Source organism: Podarcis muralis, chromosome 10, assembly GCF_964188315.1.
Source record: "Podarcis muralis chromosome 10, rPodMur119.hap1.1, whole genome shotgun sequence".
Taxonomy (NCBI): domain Eukaryota; kingdom Metazoa; phylum Chordata; class Lepidosauria; order Squamata; family Lacertidae; genus Podarcis; species Podarcis muralis.
The window spans coordinates 71,498,691-71,518,899 of NC_135664.1; the positions used below are offsets into that span (position 1 = coordinate 71,498,691).

Consider the following 20,209-nt stretch of genomic DNA (forward strand, 5'->3'; position numbering starts at 1 on the left):
TTGAAACCCAGGAAATTTAAGGGACATCATCAATAAGGGACAGCAGCGGGACACAGCGCTGGGATAAGGGACTTTCCCGCCAAATAAGGGACGGTTGACAGCTATGGACCATTCACCGAACTTTCCGGTCGCACCTTGTAGAATGGCTGAGTTGTGAGGGACCCCAAGGCCCTTCTGATGATGCTAAGGGCGGCGACTTCACCTCGTGGACCTTCTCCTTTTCTCCTGCAGCATCTCAGCCCAGAGCAACTTTGCGGTGGGGGCCGTGGTCAACGCCACGTTCGGCTCCATCACGGAGCTCACTTTCTACATCACAGCCCTCATCAAAGGCGCCCGGGAAAAGAACAAGTGCTACGAGGAAATCGTCAAGTCCGCCTTGACGGGGACTCTCCTGGGCTGTGTCCTTTTCATCCCGGTGAGTCCAGCCCTCAAGTGCCCGTCCAGACACTTCAAACAAACAACTACCTGACTTTTAGAAAACATCTGAAGGCAGCCCTGCTTAGGGAAGTTTTTAATGTTTGATGTATTTATCGTGTTTTGAATGTTCTATTGGGAGCCACCCAAAGTAGCTGGGGAAACCCAGCCAGATGGGTGGGAAATTAATTAATTAATTAATTAATTAATTAATTAATTAATTGTCTTCCCTTTTGGAATTTGTGGCTTCTCTGTCCCTCCGCACTTCCCCATCCACCCATATCTGTCAGACTGTTTCTTCCAGCCTGAAATTCTGCGACTAAATTCTGCAAGCGGAACAGGGGAGCTTTCGTCCGCGTTCGGAAGGGATTTGTTTTTACTTTATCGGTTTCGTAACGTTTACGTGCCGCTTTGATTTAAATAATTAATTGGTGAATTTACTAGACTCCTCCTCTCGACACATTAGCTTGGGGAAGGCTGTGCTAGAATAAGGCTCCCCTTTCCTGCATGCCGAATGGAGTCCCCAGCCTGGTTCCACAGTGGTCCCGTCCCCGACCTCGCGACACGTTATTCTTGCGGCAAAGTCGCACATCGAAAAATCGGAGGGGAGGTGCTCTGCCGTTGCGTTCTGCTGCGTTACTGCAATGTGCTCTACACGGGGCTTCCCTTGCGCTTGATCCACAGGCTGCATTGAGTGCAGAATGCTGCAACACGATTGCTGACAGTAATGAGGCCTTCTCGGCATATGACGCCTCTGCTCAGAGATCTGCACGGCTACGGGGCCAAGTTCATTGGCAACGCAGACCGGGGATGGTGGCATTTGGGACTCCCAGCAACATTTTTTTTTGCCGGGGGTGGGCAGTTTGTTTGTTTTACTTAAAAAAATAATAATTTATGAGCCAGCTCAGACCAGCGGTTCCATCGACCAAAGCATTGCTTAGATCCCCTAATCGCTTATTCATTACAATCATTATATTCATTACAATCATTATTCTCACAGTAACAATGTATAAATCCCTACCCCTCAATTTCCTCTTTTGGTTCCTTGTATATTTACTTCTCCTGCCTGTTTTATTCTACTTTAATTTACAAACTTCTAATTAAATATTGTTATAACAATAACAAACAATTTTATACCATATCTCCACATTGCATCTTACCCTTTGTTATTTTCCCATTATTACATCATAATTTTTTACATGATTTCTTAATTGTAAGTGTTTAAAGAAGTGCTAGTGAGTCCACAGGGACGCGGGTGGCGCTGTGGGTAAAAGCCTCAGCGCCTAGGGCTTGCCGATCGAAAGGTCGGCGGTTCGAATCCCCGCGGCGGGGTGCGCTCCCGTTGTTCGGTCCCAGCGCCTGCCAACCTAGCAGTTCGAAAGCACCCCCGGGTGCAAGTAGATAAATAGGGACCGCTTACTAGCGGGAAGGTAAACGGCGTTTCCGTGTGCGGCTCTGGCTCGCCAGAGCAGCGATGTCACGCTGGCCATGTGACCCGGAAGTGTCTCCGGACAGCGCTGGCCCCTGGCCTCTTAAGTGAGATGGGCGCACAACCCTAGAGTCTGTCAAGACTGGCCCGTACGGGCAGGGGTACCTTTACCTTTTAGTGAGTCCACTTCTTTACAATAATTCTTTAGATATAACATAAATGGTTCCCAGTCCTTCTTAAAATCTCTATTGTCCTTGTCTTTTAGTTTTCCAATTTGTTTCACCATTCAGCATATTCCAACAGCTTTTCTTGCCATTCTACTTTCCTTGGTATCTTGTCGTCCTTCCATCTTTGGGCTAGTAACATCCTAGCCGCCGTTGTGGCATACATAAATAGTTTTTTACATCCTTTTGGCAAGTCTTGCCCTGTAATACCTAACAGAAATAATAATAATAATAATAATAATAATAATAATAATAATAATAATAATTATTATTATTATTATTATTATTATTATTATTATTATTATTATTATTTTATTATTTCGGTTACAGACCAGTTCCAGCTCACATACAATATCAGGGAAGTCATAAAGCATGATAGGGATACATTTGAATTTACAATTGGCTATAACAGGGACAATACAGATATAGTAGCAGTTAAAAATATATAGTTTAAATCTTAGTCACTAAAATATAACCTGAAATTGTCATTCAAGGCCTTAGGGAACAAGCTGTGCTACCATAATGACCATAGCTGTCAACGTTTCCCTTTTTTAAAGGGAAATTCCCTTATTCCGAATAGGAGTTCCTCGCAAGAAAAGGGAAAAGTTGACAGCTATGATAATGACTAAGCTTTATGGCAGTGGCACAGAATTTGGCCAACCTAAAAGAAAAGCTTCTGGTCTTTTAACAAAAGATGTCTTAAACATTCTTTCCATTTCATTGTAAATCATTCCCCAATAACTTTTAGTTATTTTGCAATCCTGCCACATATAATAATAATAATAATAATAATAATAATAATAATAATAATAAAAATAAATAATACCCCGCCCATCTGGCTGGGCTTCCCCAGCCACTCTGGGCGGCTTCCAACAAAATATTAAAATACAGTAATGCATTAAACATTAAAAGCTTCCCTAAACAGGGCTGCCTTCAGATGTCATCTAAAAGTCTGGTAGTTGTTGCTCTCTTTGACATCTGATAGGAGGGTGTTCCACAGGGCGGGTGCCACTACTGAGAAGGCCCTCTGCCTGGTTCCCTGTAACTTGGTTTCTCGCAATGAGGGAACAGCCAGAAGGCCCTCGGCGCTGGACCTCAGCATCCGGGCAGAATGATGGGGGTGGAGACGCTCCTTCAGATATACAGGCTGGTGAACACAGGGATGGAGCCACTATCCTCCTCTCTCTTTCTCCTTCTAGGGGCTTTGCATGGTGATTGGCGGCATTCGGCACCAAGAGCAGAGATTCAACAGCAGGTCAGCCGGGGTCAGCTCCGCCCTCCTCTTCCTCTCTGTGGGAGGTAAGTTGTGGAGGTAGGTAGGTAGGTAGGAGGGAGCCATTGATAGCCTTACCCAACTGCCAATCATTTATTGCGTTTGACTAAAAGCCACTACAGATTAGTTTTTACAGATCCAGCAAGTCAATTAAAACCTGATGAAAGAAAACCAGAGATACGCATCCGTTTACAATAAGTCAAATTAATGAATCGCCTGCAAAGTTTGCGGCATTGTCTTTTATATAGCTTTTATATATTTAGCGGGTTTAGCAAATGGGGCCGTGTGTGTGTGTGTGTGTGTGTGTGTGTGTGTGTATATACACACACACACACACACACACACACAATTTTTTAACGTATCATTTCCAACAGTCATTTAACATATTTTCTTATCTTATACAATGTTTTGGACTTTCATCCACCGCATCTGAAGATTTTTCAGTCTTTATCACTTAGTCTACATTTCTTAATTTCTCTATTACTTTTAATTGGCTTAACTAATAACTCCCTTCATAGTCTTCATTGCAATATTTCGCATAATCCTCCTCACAAAACTGCTTGCAGTCCTACTAGCGTAATCTGTTTATTACAATTGCTTTTCAAATAATTCAAATATTTACTCCAGTCCTCTAAGAATCTCTGGTCCCTCAGGTTTCAAATCCTTCCTGTCATCTTATCTAATTCTGCATAGTCCATTAATTTCATTTGCCGTTTTGCATGTGACAAGCAGGTCACAGTCAGATAATAGCCAACATATTTTCACTTCAGGGTTCTGCCAGCATCTGTTCCAAAAAATCTCTTTCTGGGGTTTTGATAGAGCTTATAATAGAGCATAGGGACAGAGGTGGCGCTGTGGGTTAAACCAATGAGCCTAGGGCTTGCCAATCAGAAGGTCGGCGGTTCGAATCCCCGCAACAGAGTGAGCTCCCATTGCTTAGTCCCTGCTCCTGCCAACCTAGCAGTTTGAAAGCACGTCAAAGTGCAAGTAGATAAATAGGTACCGCTCCAGCGGGAAGGTAAACGGCGTTTCCGTGTGCTGCTCTGGTTCGCCAGAAGCGGCTTAGTCATGCTGGCCACATGACCCGGAAGCTGTACGCTGGCTCCCTCGGCCAGTAAAGCGAGATGAGCGCCGCAACCCCAGAATCGGTCACGACTGAACCTAATGGTCAGGGGTCTCTTTACCCTTTACCTTTATAATAGAGCATATCACAGGGGGAGATCTTCTACCTCACCTACGAATACATAGTCTTAAATGCCTTGGAACATTTCTGTATCTTCCATCTAAGACTGATGTAGGGATTGTTTGAAAATGGAGAGCAGTTCTCAGGGAGGCAAAGGGCAGTGACAGCAAATTTTGTGCTCCTGGTATGACTAGATTTCAGTAAATAGTACCAATAGGAGAATTTTGACATAAGGATTAGAGATAAATCATCCTCGTTATCCTGTTTATAAATCCAACCCTTGAGCGGTCTTGTAACACCAGGGAATACAAAAATATCTGTTGTCATGTTTTTTTGAGGCTAGCAGGTCTAACTGTCAGGAGTTCAGCCTACATGGCATGTTCTCTCCCTCCTGGTCTTCCGTTTGGGAGCTCCAAAAGCTTTCTTCAGCCCAAACATCACAGCGATCAATTCCAACTGACACTGGCATACTTAGGGATCTGCAGAGTTTGCGCATCATGAGCGTAACAGACCTCAGCAACTCAGCACTTTGGCTAATCTACTTTATTTACATATAAACACACACGGAACACTGCAACATGGCTCCCTCTCTCTCTAGCATCAGACAGCAAAGAGAGAAAGAGCAAAGGACAATAGTCCCACTTCACAGAACACAGTAACACAAACATCCTGTCTCTGTCACTTCCCACTCTGTGGAGTCAAAACATACGACGTCATGTGATAGACAAAAATCCCATGACTGCAATCATGGAGCAGGAATTCTAACGTCCTCCCCCAATTCATGATCTGTGTTGCAGACATCAGTGTAACTGCAACAACCATACAGATGCCATACACACAGTATAAACCTGTATCACCCATTCCGCCCTTGGAACTACCTGCAACTGGATTGGCCTTGGGCCTCACCATCCTGCGCTTCTGACTAGTTTTGGCGTCATAACGCTTCTAACACTAACTTGGCCCAACCCAAACTTCTTCCTTTGTTCCTCCAGGCAGAGTCTAGGCAAGTGGTCCTATCCATGACAGAAAAGCAGTCAGAATTGCCTTAACCCTCCACGATAAGCCTGGACATCCATATTAAAATGTGCTATAAAATGATGCCTTTAAAACAACACAGTACAGTGGTACCTTGGTTCTCAAACATCTTGGTACTCAAACAACTTGGAACCCAAACACTGCAAACCTGGAAGTAAGTGTTCCAGTTTGCGAACTATTTTCGGAAGCCGAACATCCTCCGTTTTGAGTGTTACACTTCCGATTTGAGTGTTACGCTGAGGTCTGTCTGTTTTGGCTATTTATTTTGCGCTTTTGTTTTCGCAGCCCTTTTTGTTTTGTTTTTGTGACTGTGTGGAACCCAGTTCAGCTCCTGATGGATTGATTGTGTGATTGCAGTACATTGTTTATTGCTTTCATTTTATGGATCAACGGTCTCATTAGATAGTAAAATTCATGTTCAATTGCTGTTTTAGGGGTTGTCTGGAATGGATTAATCCATTTTGCATGACTTTCTGTGGGAAAGCGTGCCTTGGTTTTGGAACGCTTTGGTTACGGAACAGACTTTCGGAACGGATTAAGTTTGAGAACTAAAGTACCCCTGTAATGAAAATGGGAAACTCGGGTCAGGGGGAAAGATGTGGGCTGGACGGATCCTGCGAGGCGATGGGGCTGATCTCCTCTCTCTCTCCTTTCCCCCAGGTGTGTTCGCTCCAACCCTCTTCTCCAAAGTCTACGGGAGGCTGGTCTGCGGGGAATGCCAGAACGTCACCCAAGAGCCACCAGGGCACTACGTCTGCCAGAGCTGCCACTTCGACTTGGTGAGCAGCACCTTCTGGGCCCCACACGGGGCTGGGATTTCACCAACCAGTCCCAGCCGTGTTGGCTATGTTGTTGTTGTTGTTGAGTCGTTTAGTCGTGTCCGACTCTTCGTGACCCCCTGGACCAGAGCACGCCAGGCACTCCTGTCTTCCACTGCCTCCCGCAGTTTGGTCAAACTCGAGAACACTGTCCCACCATCTCGTCCTCTGACGTCCCCTTCTCCTTGTGCCCTCCATCTTTCCCAACATCAGGGTCTTTTCCAGGGAGTCTTCTCTTCTCATGAGGTGGCCAAAGTCTTGGAGCCTCAGCTTCAGGATCTGTCCTTCCAGTGAGCACTCAGGGCTGATTTCCTTCAGAATGGAGAGGCTTGATCTTCTTGCAGTCCATGGGACTCTCAAGAGTTTCCTCCAACACCAGAATTCAAAAGCATCCATTCTTCGGCGATCAGCCTTCTTTATGGTCCAGCTCTCACTTCCATACATCACTACTGAGAAAACCATGGCTTTAACTATACGGACCTTTGTCGGCAAGGTGATGTCTCTGCTTTTTAAGACGCTGTCTAGGTTTGTCATTGCTTTTCTCACAAGAAGCAGGCGTCTTTTACTTTCGTGGCTGCTGTCATCATCTGCAGTGATCATGGAGCCCAAGGAAGTAAAATCTCTCACTGCCTCCATTTCTTCCCCTTCTATTTGCCAGGAGGTGATGGGCCCAGTGGCCATGATCATAAATCAGGCATAATCTCTTTGCTGCTCTGCAGTGGATCTCAGTGGCGAAAACCAGCCCAGATGCTTTCTGAGTTGCTGGTTTCTTCAGACACCGCAGGGGATTTTGGCTCCTTAAGGTTCCGAGTTGTTGATGATTAAACTTCTATACCACTTAAAGCCAAAATACAGTCATACCTCGGGTTACAGCCGCTTCAGGTTGTGTTTTTTCGGGTTATGGCCCCGCCGAAACCTGGAAGTACCAGAACGGGTTACTTCCGGGTTTCGGCGGTCGTGCATGCGCAGAAGCACTAAATCGCGCTTTGCGCATGCGCAGAAGTGCCAAATCGCAACCTGCATGTGCACAGACGGGCCACTGTGGGTTGTGAACACTGCAGGTTGCGAACGTGCATCCTGCACATATCACATCTGCAACCTGAGCGTCCAGAAAAGGCCACGTCCTCGTTTAGCCACCACGGACGACCGTAAGGTCCACAAATGACAACACTTTAGAGGTCCCAAATCTCAAGGTGGTTAGAGTGGTCTCAACTAGGGCCAGGGCCTTTTCAGTACTGGCCCTGACTTGGTGGAACGCTCTGTCCCAAGAGACTAGGCCCCTGCGGGACTTGACATCTTTCCGCAGGGCCTGCAAGACTGACCTGTTCCGCCTGGCTTTTGCTTTGGACTCAGTCTGACCCTTATGTTGCCCTCCCCTTATGATCTATGGGCTACTTATGATCTATTTTTTTTAAAATAATATTTATTAAAGTTTCAAACAAAATTACAGTAATACAAAAAAAGAAGAGAAAAAGAGAAAATCAAATACAAAAAACAGAAAAAATAGAATAACAATTAAAAGCAAATCAGTATTTCCATATCTTGTCTTTCATTCACTTATTTCCCGGACCTCCTCACACCTCCCTTTTTTGCATCCCAAATCAGTTATTTAATTCAGCAAATCCTTTCCCTTTTTGTTCTTATCTTAATCCTTGATCTTAATATATTATTACTTCAAGTTCCAATCTATTAAAAATCCATTTTTACCTAAACCTTAATAACGTTGCTGCTAAGACCACTTAACTTCATTCCAACATCATTCTAACATTCATTAATTTTGCAATATTTCTGTAGATAGTCTTTAAATTTCTTCCAATCTTCTTCCACCGACTCTTCTCCCTGGTCTCGGATTCTGCCGTGGGCTACTTATGATCTATGGGCTGCATTTTAAATTGCATTTTAACCTGTATTTTAAATTGCCCCCCCCCCGCCGCCCTATTATGTTTTTACTGTAATTTTACTGGTGTTAGCCGCCCTGGTTAACTGGACAAGATGGTTGGACAGTGTTCTCGAAGCTACCAGCATGAGTTTGACCAAACTGCGGGAGGCAGTGGAAGACAGGAGTGCCTGGCGTGCTCTGGTCCAGGGGGTCACGAAGAGTCGGACACGACTAAACAACAACAACAACAAAGCCGCCCTGAGCCCGGCTCTGGCCAGGGAGGGTGGGGTATAAATAAAATTTCAGGCTTTATAGGTCAAACCCAGCTCTTTCAATTGTGCCCAGAAACTAATTGGCAGCCTGTTGAGCAGTTGAGCCAGGATTGGTATCATGTGCTAAAGACAGTCTTGCCTCAGTGAGCAAACTGGCTGCCAAATTCTGCACCGGCCGAAGTTTCCGAACCGTCTTCAAAGGCAGCCCCACAAATAACAATATTTGCAAACAGACAACTTCTGGCACTGCAGGGTCTGATAATTCTATTATCTCTTGGTAGATGGAGAACAATGGGACACTTTACTACAGCCATGTTGAGTAAGTACCTTATCATTCATCCTTTTTATATGCCTGTCCTGTATAACTGCTTCTGGTCATGGGAAGCCTCGCTGGCTGGAGCTGTTGTGAGCCACAAAATTCCATTCCGTCATGTGCCAGAGGCGCATAACATGCTCTCTGTCTTCCTCATCCTTGACTGTGGCAGATCGATTTTTCTAAGGCAGCCCCATGCATGAGTCGTTCATCATCTGATCGGATCACCAGTTCCCTGGTAGCTTCTGAAAATAATAATAATAAAAAACTCTGCACGAGGCTTGGGGAAGCGACTCCTGCGACTCAAAGGAGCTTCTCAAAGAAACCTGTTTATTGAGCTATATAATAAAATTAAAAAATTGTCCAGTAGCACCTTAGAGACCAACTATGTTTGTCCTTGGTATAAGCTTTCGTGTGCATGCACACTTCTTCAGATAAGTTGATGGACTTCCATTTCATGAAGCTCAATGTGGTGCCTTCCATGGTTCTAGATTCAGGTAGGTAGCCATGTTGGTCTGACGCAATCGAAATATTTATAAAAATAAAAAAATGTCCAGTAGCACCTTAGAGACCAACTAAGTTTGTTCTTGGTAGAAGTTTTTGTGTGCATGCACACTTCTTCAGAAACCAGTGTTTATCCTGGTTCGCTTGCACAAAGCTTACGGGGAGGTTAAATGGTATCTGGACTTTAATGAGCTTTTGCTCTGATTTGTTTGTGGGGAGGCTGAGTGATGATGAGCATTCGTCCTGCATTCATTTGCATTTGGTTCTTTCCGTTAATCATACCTCGTATCTCTTCACCCAGTATACCCAGTAAGAAGGCTTCTGGTTTTTTAACAAAAGTATTTTTAAACGTTGCCTTTAACTCATTATATATCGTTTCCCAGAAAGCCTTTACCATTTTACAGGTCCACCACATAAAAGATACCTTCCTTTTCTTTACATTTCCAGCACTCGTTAGATCTTGTGTTACACATTTCAGCAAGCTTTGATGGTGTCAAATACCATCTATACATCATTTCCATCACATTTTCTTTAAGTGCACTGCATGCGTAGATCAGCTTCTCTATGCTCATCTCTGCCTCTTAAGGTTTGGTCCTGGAGGCAGGTGGGCCAGGGGTAAAGGGTAGAACCCCCCCCCTGCATATTTTAACCCTTTGTGTGTGGCAGGCCCCTGGTGTATACGGTGTCCCTGCTGCTCCCTGCGGCGTACATCATCGGCCTGCTCTTTACCCTGAAGACTCACTCGCACATCTACGACATCCATGTCAGCGATTGCCACAGTAAGTACCTTCCTGAGCTTTGCTCTTTGCAGGTGGGGAAGAATTTATTCTTTATACCCCACCCATCTGGCTGGGTTTCCCCAGCCACTCTGGGCGGCTTCCAGCAAAATATTAAAATACAATAATTCATCAAATCTTAAAAGCTTTCCTAAACAGGTCTGCCTTCAGATGTCTTCTAAAAAGTCAGATACAGTGGTGCCTCGCAAGACGAAATTAATTCGTTCCGCAAGTCTCTTCGTCTTGCGAGTTTTTCGTCTTGCGATGCACGGTTTCCCATAGGAATGCATTGAAAATCAATTAATGCGTTCCTAGGGAAACCGCCTTCAGACCAGGTCCGGGGACAGTCTGTCCCCCGACCTCTTCTGAAGGCTGGGGGGGGGCGAAAGTCTTTGCTCCCCCCCGCCTGCCTTCAAAAGCCCTCCGGGACAGCGGAGAAACGCAGCGCGTTTCTCCGCTCTCCCGGGAAGGCAGGCAGGGGGGAGCAAAGACTTGCCGCTGCTTGCGGAAAGCTGCCGCTGCTTGCGGAGAGTTGCCGGCATGCCGAAGACTGCGCGCGCTGAGATCAGCGTGCCCAGGCTTCGCGGCCCCGCCGGCCGGCATCGGGGCATGGTCCCGATGGCGGGCGGCGGGGGGAGGCGTTCCCGCCCCGCCGGCCGGCATCGGGGCATGGTCCCGATGGCGGGCGGCGGGGGGAGGCGTTCCCGCCCGCCGCCCAGCATCGGGGCATGGTCCGGGGCTTTTAAATTGCCCCGGAACAGCGGAGAAGTCCCCCGCTGTCCCGGGGCTTTTTAAAATGCTGGCGGGCGACAGCGGAGGCTTCGCTCCCGCCCGCCAGCATTTTAAGATTGCCCCGGACAGCGGAGAAGTCCCCCGCTGTCCCGGGGCTTTTTAAAATGCTGGCGGGCGACAGCGGAGGCGCTTCCCCGCTGTCCCGGAGATTTCCCTATGGGCTTTCGTCTTGCGAAGCAAGCCCATAGGGATCTTCGTCTTGTGAAGCGCCTCCAAAACGGAAAACCCTTTCGTCTAGCGGGTTTTCCGTCTTGCGAGGCGTTCGTCTTGCGGGGTACCACTGTAGTTGTTTATTTCCTTGACATCTGATGGGAGGGCGTTCCACAGGGCAGGTGCCACCACCGAGAAGGCCCTGCGCTTGGTCCCCTGTAACTTCACTTTTTGCAGTGAGGGAACTGCCAGAAGGCCCTCAGAGTTGGACCTCAGTGTCCGGGCTGAACGATGGGGGTGGAGATGCTCCTTCAGGTATTCTGGGCTGAGGCCATTTAGGGCTTGAAAGGTCAACACCAACACTTTAAATTGTGTTCGGAAATGTAAAGGTAAAGGGACCCCTGACGATTAGGTCCAGTCGTGGCCGACTCTGGGGTTGCGGCGCTCATCTCGCTTTATTGGCTGAGGGAGCCGGCGTACAGCTTCCGGGTCATGTGGCCAGCATGACTAAGCCGCTCCTGGTGAGCCAGAGCAGTGCACAGAAACGCCATTTACCTTCCCGCCAGAGCGGTATCTATTTATCTACTTGCACTTTGATGTGCTTTCGAACTGCTAGGTTGGCAGGAGCAGGGACCGAGCAATGGGAGCTCACCCCGTCGTGGGGATTCGAACCACCAACCCTCTGATCAGCAAGTCCTAGGCTCTGTGGTTTAACCCACAGCACCACCCGTGTCCCTGCTTGGAAACTTACTGGGAGCCAATGTAGGTCTTTCAGGACCACGGTTATATGGTCTGGCCAGTCACCAGTCTGGCTGCCGCATTCCGGATTAGTTGTAGTTTCTGGGTTACCTTCAAAGGTAGCCCCGTGGAGAGCGCATTGCAGTACAAAGTGGGCCTCTCTTAATGCCTTGAGGCGGGCCGTGCGCCACCGTGTCAAAGTCCCAGAGCTCTGTATACAATTCTTCACAGTGCAGATTTAATCTGCGGAACTCGCTGCAGCAGGAAGCAGGGATGGCCCCCGTCTTGGAAAAGATCAGACAAAACCGTGGCAAAAGCTTTTCTTAGGTGGCCTTTTAGAAGTGGGTCGGATGCCAGGCAAGTCCTACTTCTCCCAGGCCTTTGGCCAATTAAACAATCTACAGTGGTACCTCAGGTTAAAAACTTAATTTGTTCCAGAGGTCCGTTCTTAACCAGAAAGGGTTCTTAACCTGAAGTGTGCTTTCGCTAATGGGGCCTCCTGCCGCCGCCGTGCGATTTCTGTTCTTATCCTGGGACAAAGTTCTTAACCTGGAGCAACCACTTACTAGTTAGCGGAGTTTGTAACCCAAAGCATCTGTAACCTGAGGTACCATAGGATATTAAACTGAATTCGGTGGTGGCTTATTTTTTTTCGTTTGTTACTATGCTGTGTGTGTGTGTGTGTGTGTGTGTGGTTAAGGTTAATAGTGACACATGTGGCGCTATGACCTAAACCACAGAGCCTAGGACTTGCCGATCTGAAGGTCAGCAGTTTGAATCCCCACAACGGGGTAAGCTCCCGTTGCTCAGTCCCAGCTCCTGCCAACCTAGCAGTTTGAAAGCACACCAGTGCAAGTAGATAAATAGGTACTGCTCCAGTGGGAAGGTAAATGGCGTTTCTGTGTGCTCTGGCACTCGTCACGGTCCTCTGTGTGCTGGTAGCGATTTAGTCCTGCCGGCCACATGACCCGGAAAACTGTCTGTGGACAAACGCCAGCTCCCTTGGCCTGAAAGCAAGATGAGCGCCGCATCCCCATAGTCGCCTTTGACTGGACTTAACCGCCCAGGGGTCCGTTATATGTTATATGTTATATGTTGTTATATGTTATATGTTATAATAGTTTATTATTTGTACCCCGCCCATAGAGACCAAAAATACACTAAAATGTCACAGATTAAAAACTTCCCTGTAGTTTTTAAATTGGAAGCCGCGCAGAGTGGCTGGGGCAACACAGCTGGATGGGCAGAGGAGTGCAAGCAATAGTATTTTTTTCAATTTTTTAAAAAATGATTTAACATAATTGTTACAAAATATTGCAAATACATACATACATACATACATACATACATACATACATACATATTTCAAATAAGCACATATATATTGTAGCCTACCTCCTTCAATATGAAAAAAGGAACAAAAGAGGAAAAAAGAAGGAAAAAAGAAGGAAAAATAAAGAGAAAAGAAGAAAAGTTGGAAGAATTTCTTCCAAGTTTATTCTACAATTATCTCAAAATGAAAATAATAATAATAATAATTCATTGATTGACTGCCATCGCCTACACTGCACATCCTATATACATTTTAAGCAAGATTGTTATTCCGTATTTTCCCCCATACAATCTCGCACAAATATTCTAATCAATAAGTTTTCTAAATCTTTCATAAATCTATTCTAAACAAGTAATCAATTCTGATCGTCCTTATCGACTCCCGACTCCCACCCTCCCCGGCTACTGCTTCCACGCCACCCTCTTACGGATGTACGCGTCTTTCCTCTTCTCTAGTGCCCGGCCACCATCACAGTGCGGTGGTCCACTGGTCTCGCTGGAGAGCTTTGCTCATCTTACTGGTCGCCACTCTGGGCATGTCCGCCTGCGCAGACCTGGCCACGGAGCACATCAGCCCCATCTTGAACAACTCGGCAGTGTCTCAGGTGAGGAGGAGGCAGGGTCAGGGCTGGAGCAGGTGGGGGCCGCAGCAGGGCGATGCCATCCTTGGCGTGAAGACCTCCATGTCCCCCAAGGAGGTGGTTCGCTACCGGGGCCTTTTCAATGGTGGCACCCCAACCATGGCTTGCTGTGTCCAGAGAGGCTCTCCTGGCTGTCGCAGGAGCATCTCTTAAGCCTCTCTGTTCTCCCAAGCCTTTCAATGTGATTTTTAGTTTTTAGGATTATTTTGGTTAAATTTCTTTTTGAAGTTATGTGAGATGCCGTTGAGGGCAACGACCTATAACATGGATTCGGAATAAAGTACAGATTCATACAGACAACTCCCCAGGGAAGGGAATTTACATGAGTAGAATGTGTGCTTTTATTTAAAATGCATCTCTGGCTTTTTGTGGGGCATAGGAATTGGTTCATATATTTTTTTCCAAAATATAGTCCGGCCCCCCACAAGGTCTGAGGGACAGTGGACCGGCCCCCTGCTGAAAAAGTTTGCTGACCCCTGGCGTGGGTGAACCCGATTTTAGTCGCGTTGTGCATATATATTGAAGCTCTGCACTGCTTGGAGCGAGCAGCTTATAATTCAGCTAAAGAACCAAATAACCAGGCCGCCTCTCCTTCCCTCAGCACTTCATTGGCGTGACCATCCTTGCCATGGTGCCAGAACTCCCAGAGATCGTCAACGGGATCCAGTTTGCCCTGCAGAACAACCTCAGCCTCAGGTGGGTCCTTGGAAGTCTAGCCTGGAGGATTTCCCAAGAAATATTCCTTAAATATGCCCTCCTCCTGCGTCCCCCACCTCTTTAGACTCTTTAGATTTCCCAAGAAATATTCCTTAAATATGCCCTCCTCCTGCGTCCCCCACCTCTTTAGACCGGGGTGCAGGTCGCAGCGGATGTGAAGAAGGAAAACCCAATTTTTTCAGCCCAATATATATAAATCTCAAAACAGTTTACAGCAATAATAGCATGCAACAAAGACCATTTAAAAGATTAAAACAGACACCCATTTTCAGCTGAAACTACAACTCATTGGGCAGAAAACTCGGAGGCTGACAGTAGGGGGCGCTAAAGCCAATGGCACCATCTGTGTCAGGCATAGGCAAACTCAGCCCTCCAGGTGTTTTGGGACTACAGTTCCCATCATCCCTGACCACTGGTCCTGTTAGCTAGGGATGATGGGAGTTGTAGTCCCAAAACATCTGAAGGGCTGAGTTTGCCTATGCCTGAATTAACCATTTTGGAAGGATGTAGTTGTCTTGAGTTGGCTCCCAGTGGAGCGGGAAAGCTTTCAGGAGGCATTTAAAAGCTGAATCTCCAGTGGCATAGAGTTCCACAGGACTGTTCCGACGACATCAGTTTTTTGTTCTCGAACGAGCTTTTGCCAACGTGGGGTGTGTGTGTGACCAGCAACACTCCTGCAGATGATTTCGGCGACCAAGCTAGGATAGGATAAGGGTTCAGGTGATCCCCAAGGTACCCAGGAAACGTGTGGGGATTGTGCGATGTAAACATGACCACCTCCTGCGTTGTGGCAGATGCCCTTGCCATCCTGTCAGAGAGGGACCTTTGGAACTCTATGCTACAGGAGGCGATTTCTAACCGGGTAGCGGGAAACAGCAAGGCGGTGGGGGTCCTTATGTATCCGGGGAGGGGAATTTTGACAACTGCATTCACCTTCCCTTCCTCCTGTCTCTTTCTCTCTTCTAGCATTGAGATTGGGAACTGCATCGCGGTCCAGGTCTGCATGCTCCAAATCCCCATCCTGGTGCTTTTCACAGTCTTCTATGTAAGTCATGGGCTCCCCTATCGCCTTGTATCATCATATCATGGTGTTGAAAGAGACCCCCAAGCAGGGCCGGATTTAGGTTTACAATAATAATAATTTATTATTTATACCTCGCCCATGTGGCTGAGTTTCCCCAGCCACTCTGAGTGGCTTCCAACAAAGATTAAAAATACATTAAATGGTGAGGCCCTCGGCTACTGAAGGTAATGGGGCCCTTGATATGTCCAGCTGTCCTTTGTCAATAACAAATAGTCGCTGTTTCTTGTGTTGAATATATGCTATATGGTCATTGATGGACCTAATAGTTATCGCAAGCCATTTGCACATGTTCCGCATGCAACCAGTCCATGCAGAAAGTAGGCACCCGATATATAGAAATGAGCAAACCAGTGCTATTTTAGGGAGCAGGGACCCATGACTTGCATCATAGGAGCCTACACAACACAAAACACTGTTGCTGTATGTAAGTTTTATTTTATTTGCTTTTTATCTTATACAGTGGTGCCTCGCAAAACGAAAATAATCCGGTCCACGAGTCTCTTCGTCTAGCGGTTTTTTCGTCTTGCGAAGCAACCCTATTAGCGGCTTAGCGGATTAGCGCTATTAGTGGCTTAGCGGCTATTAAAGGCTTAGCGGCTTAGTGGGTAAAAGGCTATTAGCGGCTTAGAAAAAGGGGGGGAAAGCGCATCGAAAAACGGAAAACCCTTTCGTCTAGCGGGTTTTTCGTCTTGCGAGGCATTCGTCTTGCGGGGCACCACTGTATTTTAGAAATGTATTTTAGAAATTGTTGTTTTTCCTTTAATTTTTTTGGGGGCCCCCAAGAGAGTGGGGCCCTAAGCTTATAGCTTGTTTAGCTTAAACGTAAATCTGGCACTGGGGCCCAGGAGGCGCTGTGGGTTAAACCACAGAGCCTAGGGCTTGCCAATCAGAAAGTGGGAGAGGCAGTTGCCAGGGGAGAGGGCTCTTCCGATAGGGTCCTGCTTCCGGGTTTCCCACTGTGAGAACAGGATGCTAGACTAGATAGGCTAATGGCCAAATTCAGCAGTCTCTTCTTATGTTCTTAAGAGTCTAATTTCACCTCTGCCTCCTGTCAACTGTGGTCATTGTCCAATAGGAGTATAGCATCTAGATCAAGGGAAGTAATAGTGCCACTGTATTCTGCTCTGGTCAGACCTCACCTGGAGTACTGTGTCCAGTTCTGGGCACCACAGTTCAAGAAGGACACTGACAAACTGGAACGTGTCCAGAGGAGGGCAACCAAAATGGTCAAAGGCCTGGAAACGATGCCTTATGAGGAACGGCTAAGGGAGCTGGGCATGTTTAGCCTGGAGAAGAGGAGGTTAAGGGGTGATATGATAGCCATGTTCAAATATATAAAAGGATGTCATATAGAGGAGGGAGAAAGGTTGTTTTCTGCTGCTCCAGAGAAGCGGACACGGAGCAATGGATCCAAACTACAAGAAAGAAGATTCCACCTAAACATTAGGAAGAACTTCCTGACAGTAAGAGCTGTTTGACAGTGGAATTTGCTGCCAAGGAGTGTGGTGGAGTCTCCTTCTTTGGAGGTCTTTAAGCAGAGGCTTGACAACCATATGTCAGGAGTGCTCTGATGGTGTTTCCTGCTTGGCAGGGGGTTGGACTCGATGGCCCTTGTGGTCTCTTCCAACTCTATGATTCTATGATTCCTTTTCGCTCCTGTTCTTCAGCCTAGGACCTTCGTACCTACAGGACCGCCTCTCCTGGTCTGCCCCGTGGAGGACCTTAAGGTCCATAAATAGCAACACCCTAGAGGTCCTGGGCCCTAAGGAAGTCAGATTAGCCTCAACCAGAGCCTTTTCAGCACTGGCCCCGACTTGGTGGAATGCTCTGTCTCATGACACCAGAGCCCTGCAGGATCTGATTTCTTTCCACAGGACCTGTAAGACAGAGTTGTTCCGCCTGGCCTTTGGCTTGGAATCAACTTGATCCCCTTCCCCTCTGTCCTTTTTCCTGTCTCCTTCTGTGATGGAACTCCTGTTTGGGGACTTCCCTGGCTTTTTTCTGGCCCATGTAGGACCAGTCTGGATAGTTAGCCTTGGTGAAGACTTGACGTTTTCATCCCAAAAAAAGTTTCCACTGAAATGAGACTGCATTTTAATGTTTTAATGTTGTATTTTAATCTTGTTTTTAAGCTGTATTTCAATCAATTGTTTTTATATTTGGTGTTAGCCGCCCTGAGCCCGGTCTTGGCTGGGGAGGACGGGGTATAAATAAAACTTATTATTATTATTATTATTATTATTATTATTATTATTATTCCCAGCCCACGGACTTCATCCTGGTCTTCAGTGACCTTCATGTCTATGCAAGCATGTTCAGCGTAGTCCTGATGAATTACATCTTTATGGACGGCAAGTGCGACTACTTCCAAGGTAAAGTTGGCTTTCGAGTTGCGAGTTCCAGTCCTGCCTGCTGGGGGGGGGGCTACTCAGACCCAGAAGACCACCGTCTCTGAGCTAACTTGGGCTGTGTACTTGCTGGAACCTTTAAAGGACATTCAAAACGTAATCTCCACCCCACCCATCTCCGGGTGCTGGGAATCGTAGATTTAAGCAATCTAAGTGTGTGTTCACATCAGCAGCTTAAAGCACAGCGTAGTCATTTCAAGCCAGTTTTGCATTGAGTTTTTCGCCTCCCGAGTGCAAAGTTTTTCGCCTCCCAAGGGAAGCCTTCGCCAATGCACAGGACCTTTTGGGTTTCCCCTGCCCGTGAACCTGTCGTCTGTGCAGGTGTGCTCATTTGCGCATGCGCAGCGGCCATCTCAAATGTTCACACAGTGCAAAGTGAATATGGCTTAAGTTTTCTAGTTGGATTGAAACGGGGGGGGGGGGTTGGGGGGTGGAATCATCCAACAGCAGGATTTGTTCAGAAACGGCACGATCAGTATAGATCGTGGGCCGTGCATCGTGTGTGCAGCTTTAAAAAAATCTAGCAGGGGGAGCACACTGGATGTTGTTGAATTTATTGCCTGCCCTTCAGCAGATCCTGTTACAAGAAAGTGCAATCTAGAATTAAAAACAGTTAAAATCATCTTGGGCTACATATTGGCTTATAGAAAATACAGTCGTACCTTGGTTTTCGAACAGCTTAGTTCTCAAACATTTTGGCACCCGAATGCGACGAACCCGGAAGTGAGTGTTCCGGTTTGCGAACTGTTTTTGGAAGCCGAACGTCCAACGGGGCTTCCGATTGGCTGCAGGAGCTCCCTTCAGCCAATCAGAAGCCGCGCTTTGGTTTCCGAATATTTTGGAAGTCGAATGGATTCCGTTCAACTTCCGAGGGACGGCTGTAGAATAGCTGGAGGAGTGAATACTTTGAACAAGTTACGACATTTTGCTGGCGGAGAATCAGAAGTCTTTCTTATCTTTTTCTAATTTTCTCTTTTTGGATTGGATTTTAAAAATATGTACCGTATTTTTCACCCTATAGGGCGCACCGGCCCATAGGGCGCACCTAGTTTTTTTTGGGGGGGGAGGGGGATAAAGAAAAAAATTATTTCCCCCCCAGGCACGGGGCTGGGGCAGGAGAAGCCTGAGCTTCCCCCAACCCCAGAACAGGCTGCTATCCGCAAGCCTTGGGAGCCCGCGGGAACTCCCGCCGGGCTCCCAAGGCTTGCGGATAGCTTCCTGAAGCCTGGAGAGCGAGAGGGGTCGGTGCTCCAGGCTTCAGCGAAAGCCTGCATTCACCCCATAGGACGCACACACATTTCCCCTTCATTTTTGGAGGGGGGAAAGTGCATCCTATAGGGCGAAAAATACGGTACTTTTTTCTGGTGTGTGATAAAAAAATACATACTTTACATTGGGTATGGACTTTTGATAAGTATCAGCAAGAAGAAAAAAGTAAAGAGAACCCAAGGTGAGCCAAGTTTGTCTCCCAGTGAACTGGGACGGCCTTCAAATTGCCAAAAAAATATGTCTCATGCAAACGATGACTTGGTCGCACTGGTTGATGATCAAGGGACAAAGGTGAGAGCTGTTTCCTAGTTCTGCTGGATCTCTCAGTGGCTTTTGACACCATCGACCATAACATCCTTCTGGACCGTCTTGAGGGGTTGGGAGCTGGGGGCACTGTCATACAGTGGTTCCGCTCCTTCCTCCTGGGCCATGTTCAGAAAGTGGTGGTGGGGGATGAATGTTCAGACCCCTGGGCTCTCACTTGTGGGTGCCTCTGGGTTCTGTCCTCTCCCCCATGCTTTTTAATATCTATATGAAGCCGCTGGGAGAGATCATCAGGGGGTTTGGACTGGGTGTTCACCTCGTGGAACTCTGAGATAATTTATTGCTCAGAGAGATAAGGTCTGGCACGCTTCTGTTGCGGCAGACTTCTGTTGCGCAGCACGCATTCCAAAAGCCCTGATCAAAAGCAGAGTCTCACAGCGGTCAGAAATAAAGCCTTCTATCTTCTGTGCGTCGGTGTGCATAAATCAAGCCCTCACGCTGAGTTACTAAAACGAAAAGCACTTTATTTACAGCACAAACTATCCTCACAGGAACGCCCTCCCTTCAGATGTGAAGGAAATAAGCAGCTATCCTATCTTTAAAAGACATCTGAAGGCAGCCCTGTTCAGGGAAGTTTTTAATATTTAATGCTGTATTGTTTTTAACACTCGATTGGGAGCCACCCAGAATGGCT

At 46.9% G+C, this 20,209-nt stretch overlaps 1 protein-coding gene across 1 annotated transcript in view; it reads left to right on the forward strand.

Moving 5' to 3' along the window:
• Positions 1-20,209, forward strand: part of LOC114605516 (uncharacterized) — a 54,991-nt gene that overhangs the window by 34,111 nt on the left and 671 nt on the right. Inside the window, exons 11-19 of the mRNA XM_028746869.2 lie at positions 232-415; positions 3,267-3,366; positions 6,219-6,337; positions 8,809-8,846; positions 10,011-10,123; positions 13,589-13,737; positions 14,375-14,469; positions 15,457-15,535; positions 17,838-17,946. Coding sequence (XP_028602702.2) covers positions 232-415; positions 3,267-3,366; positions 6,219-6,337; positions 8,809-8,846; positions 10,011-10,123; positions 13,589-13,737; positions 14,375-14,469; positions 15,457-15,535; positions 17,838-17,946 — 986 coding nt within the window. The remainder of the gene's footprint in view (positions 1-231; positions 416-3,266; positions 3,367-6,218; positions 6,338-8,808; positions 8,847-10,010; positions 10,124-13,588; positions 13,738-14,374; positions 14,470-15,456; positions 15,536-17,837; positions 17,947-20,209) is intronic.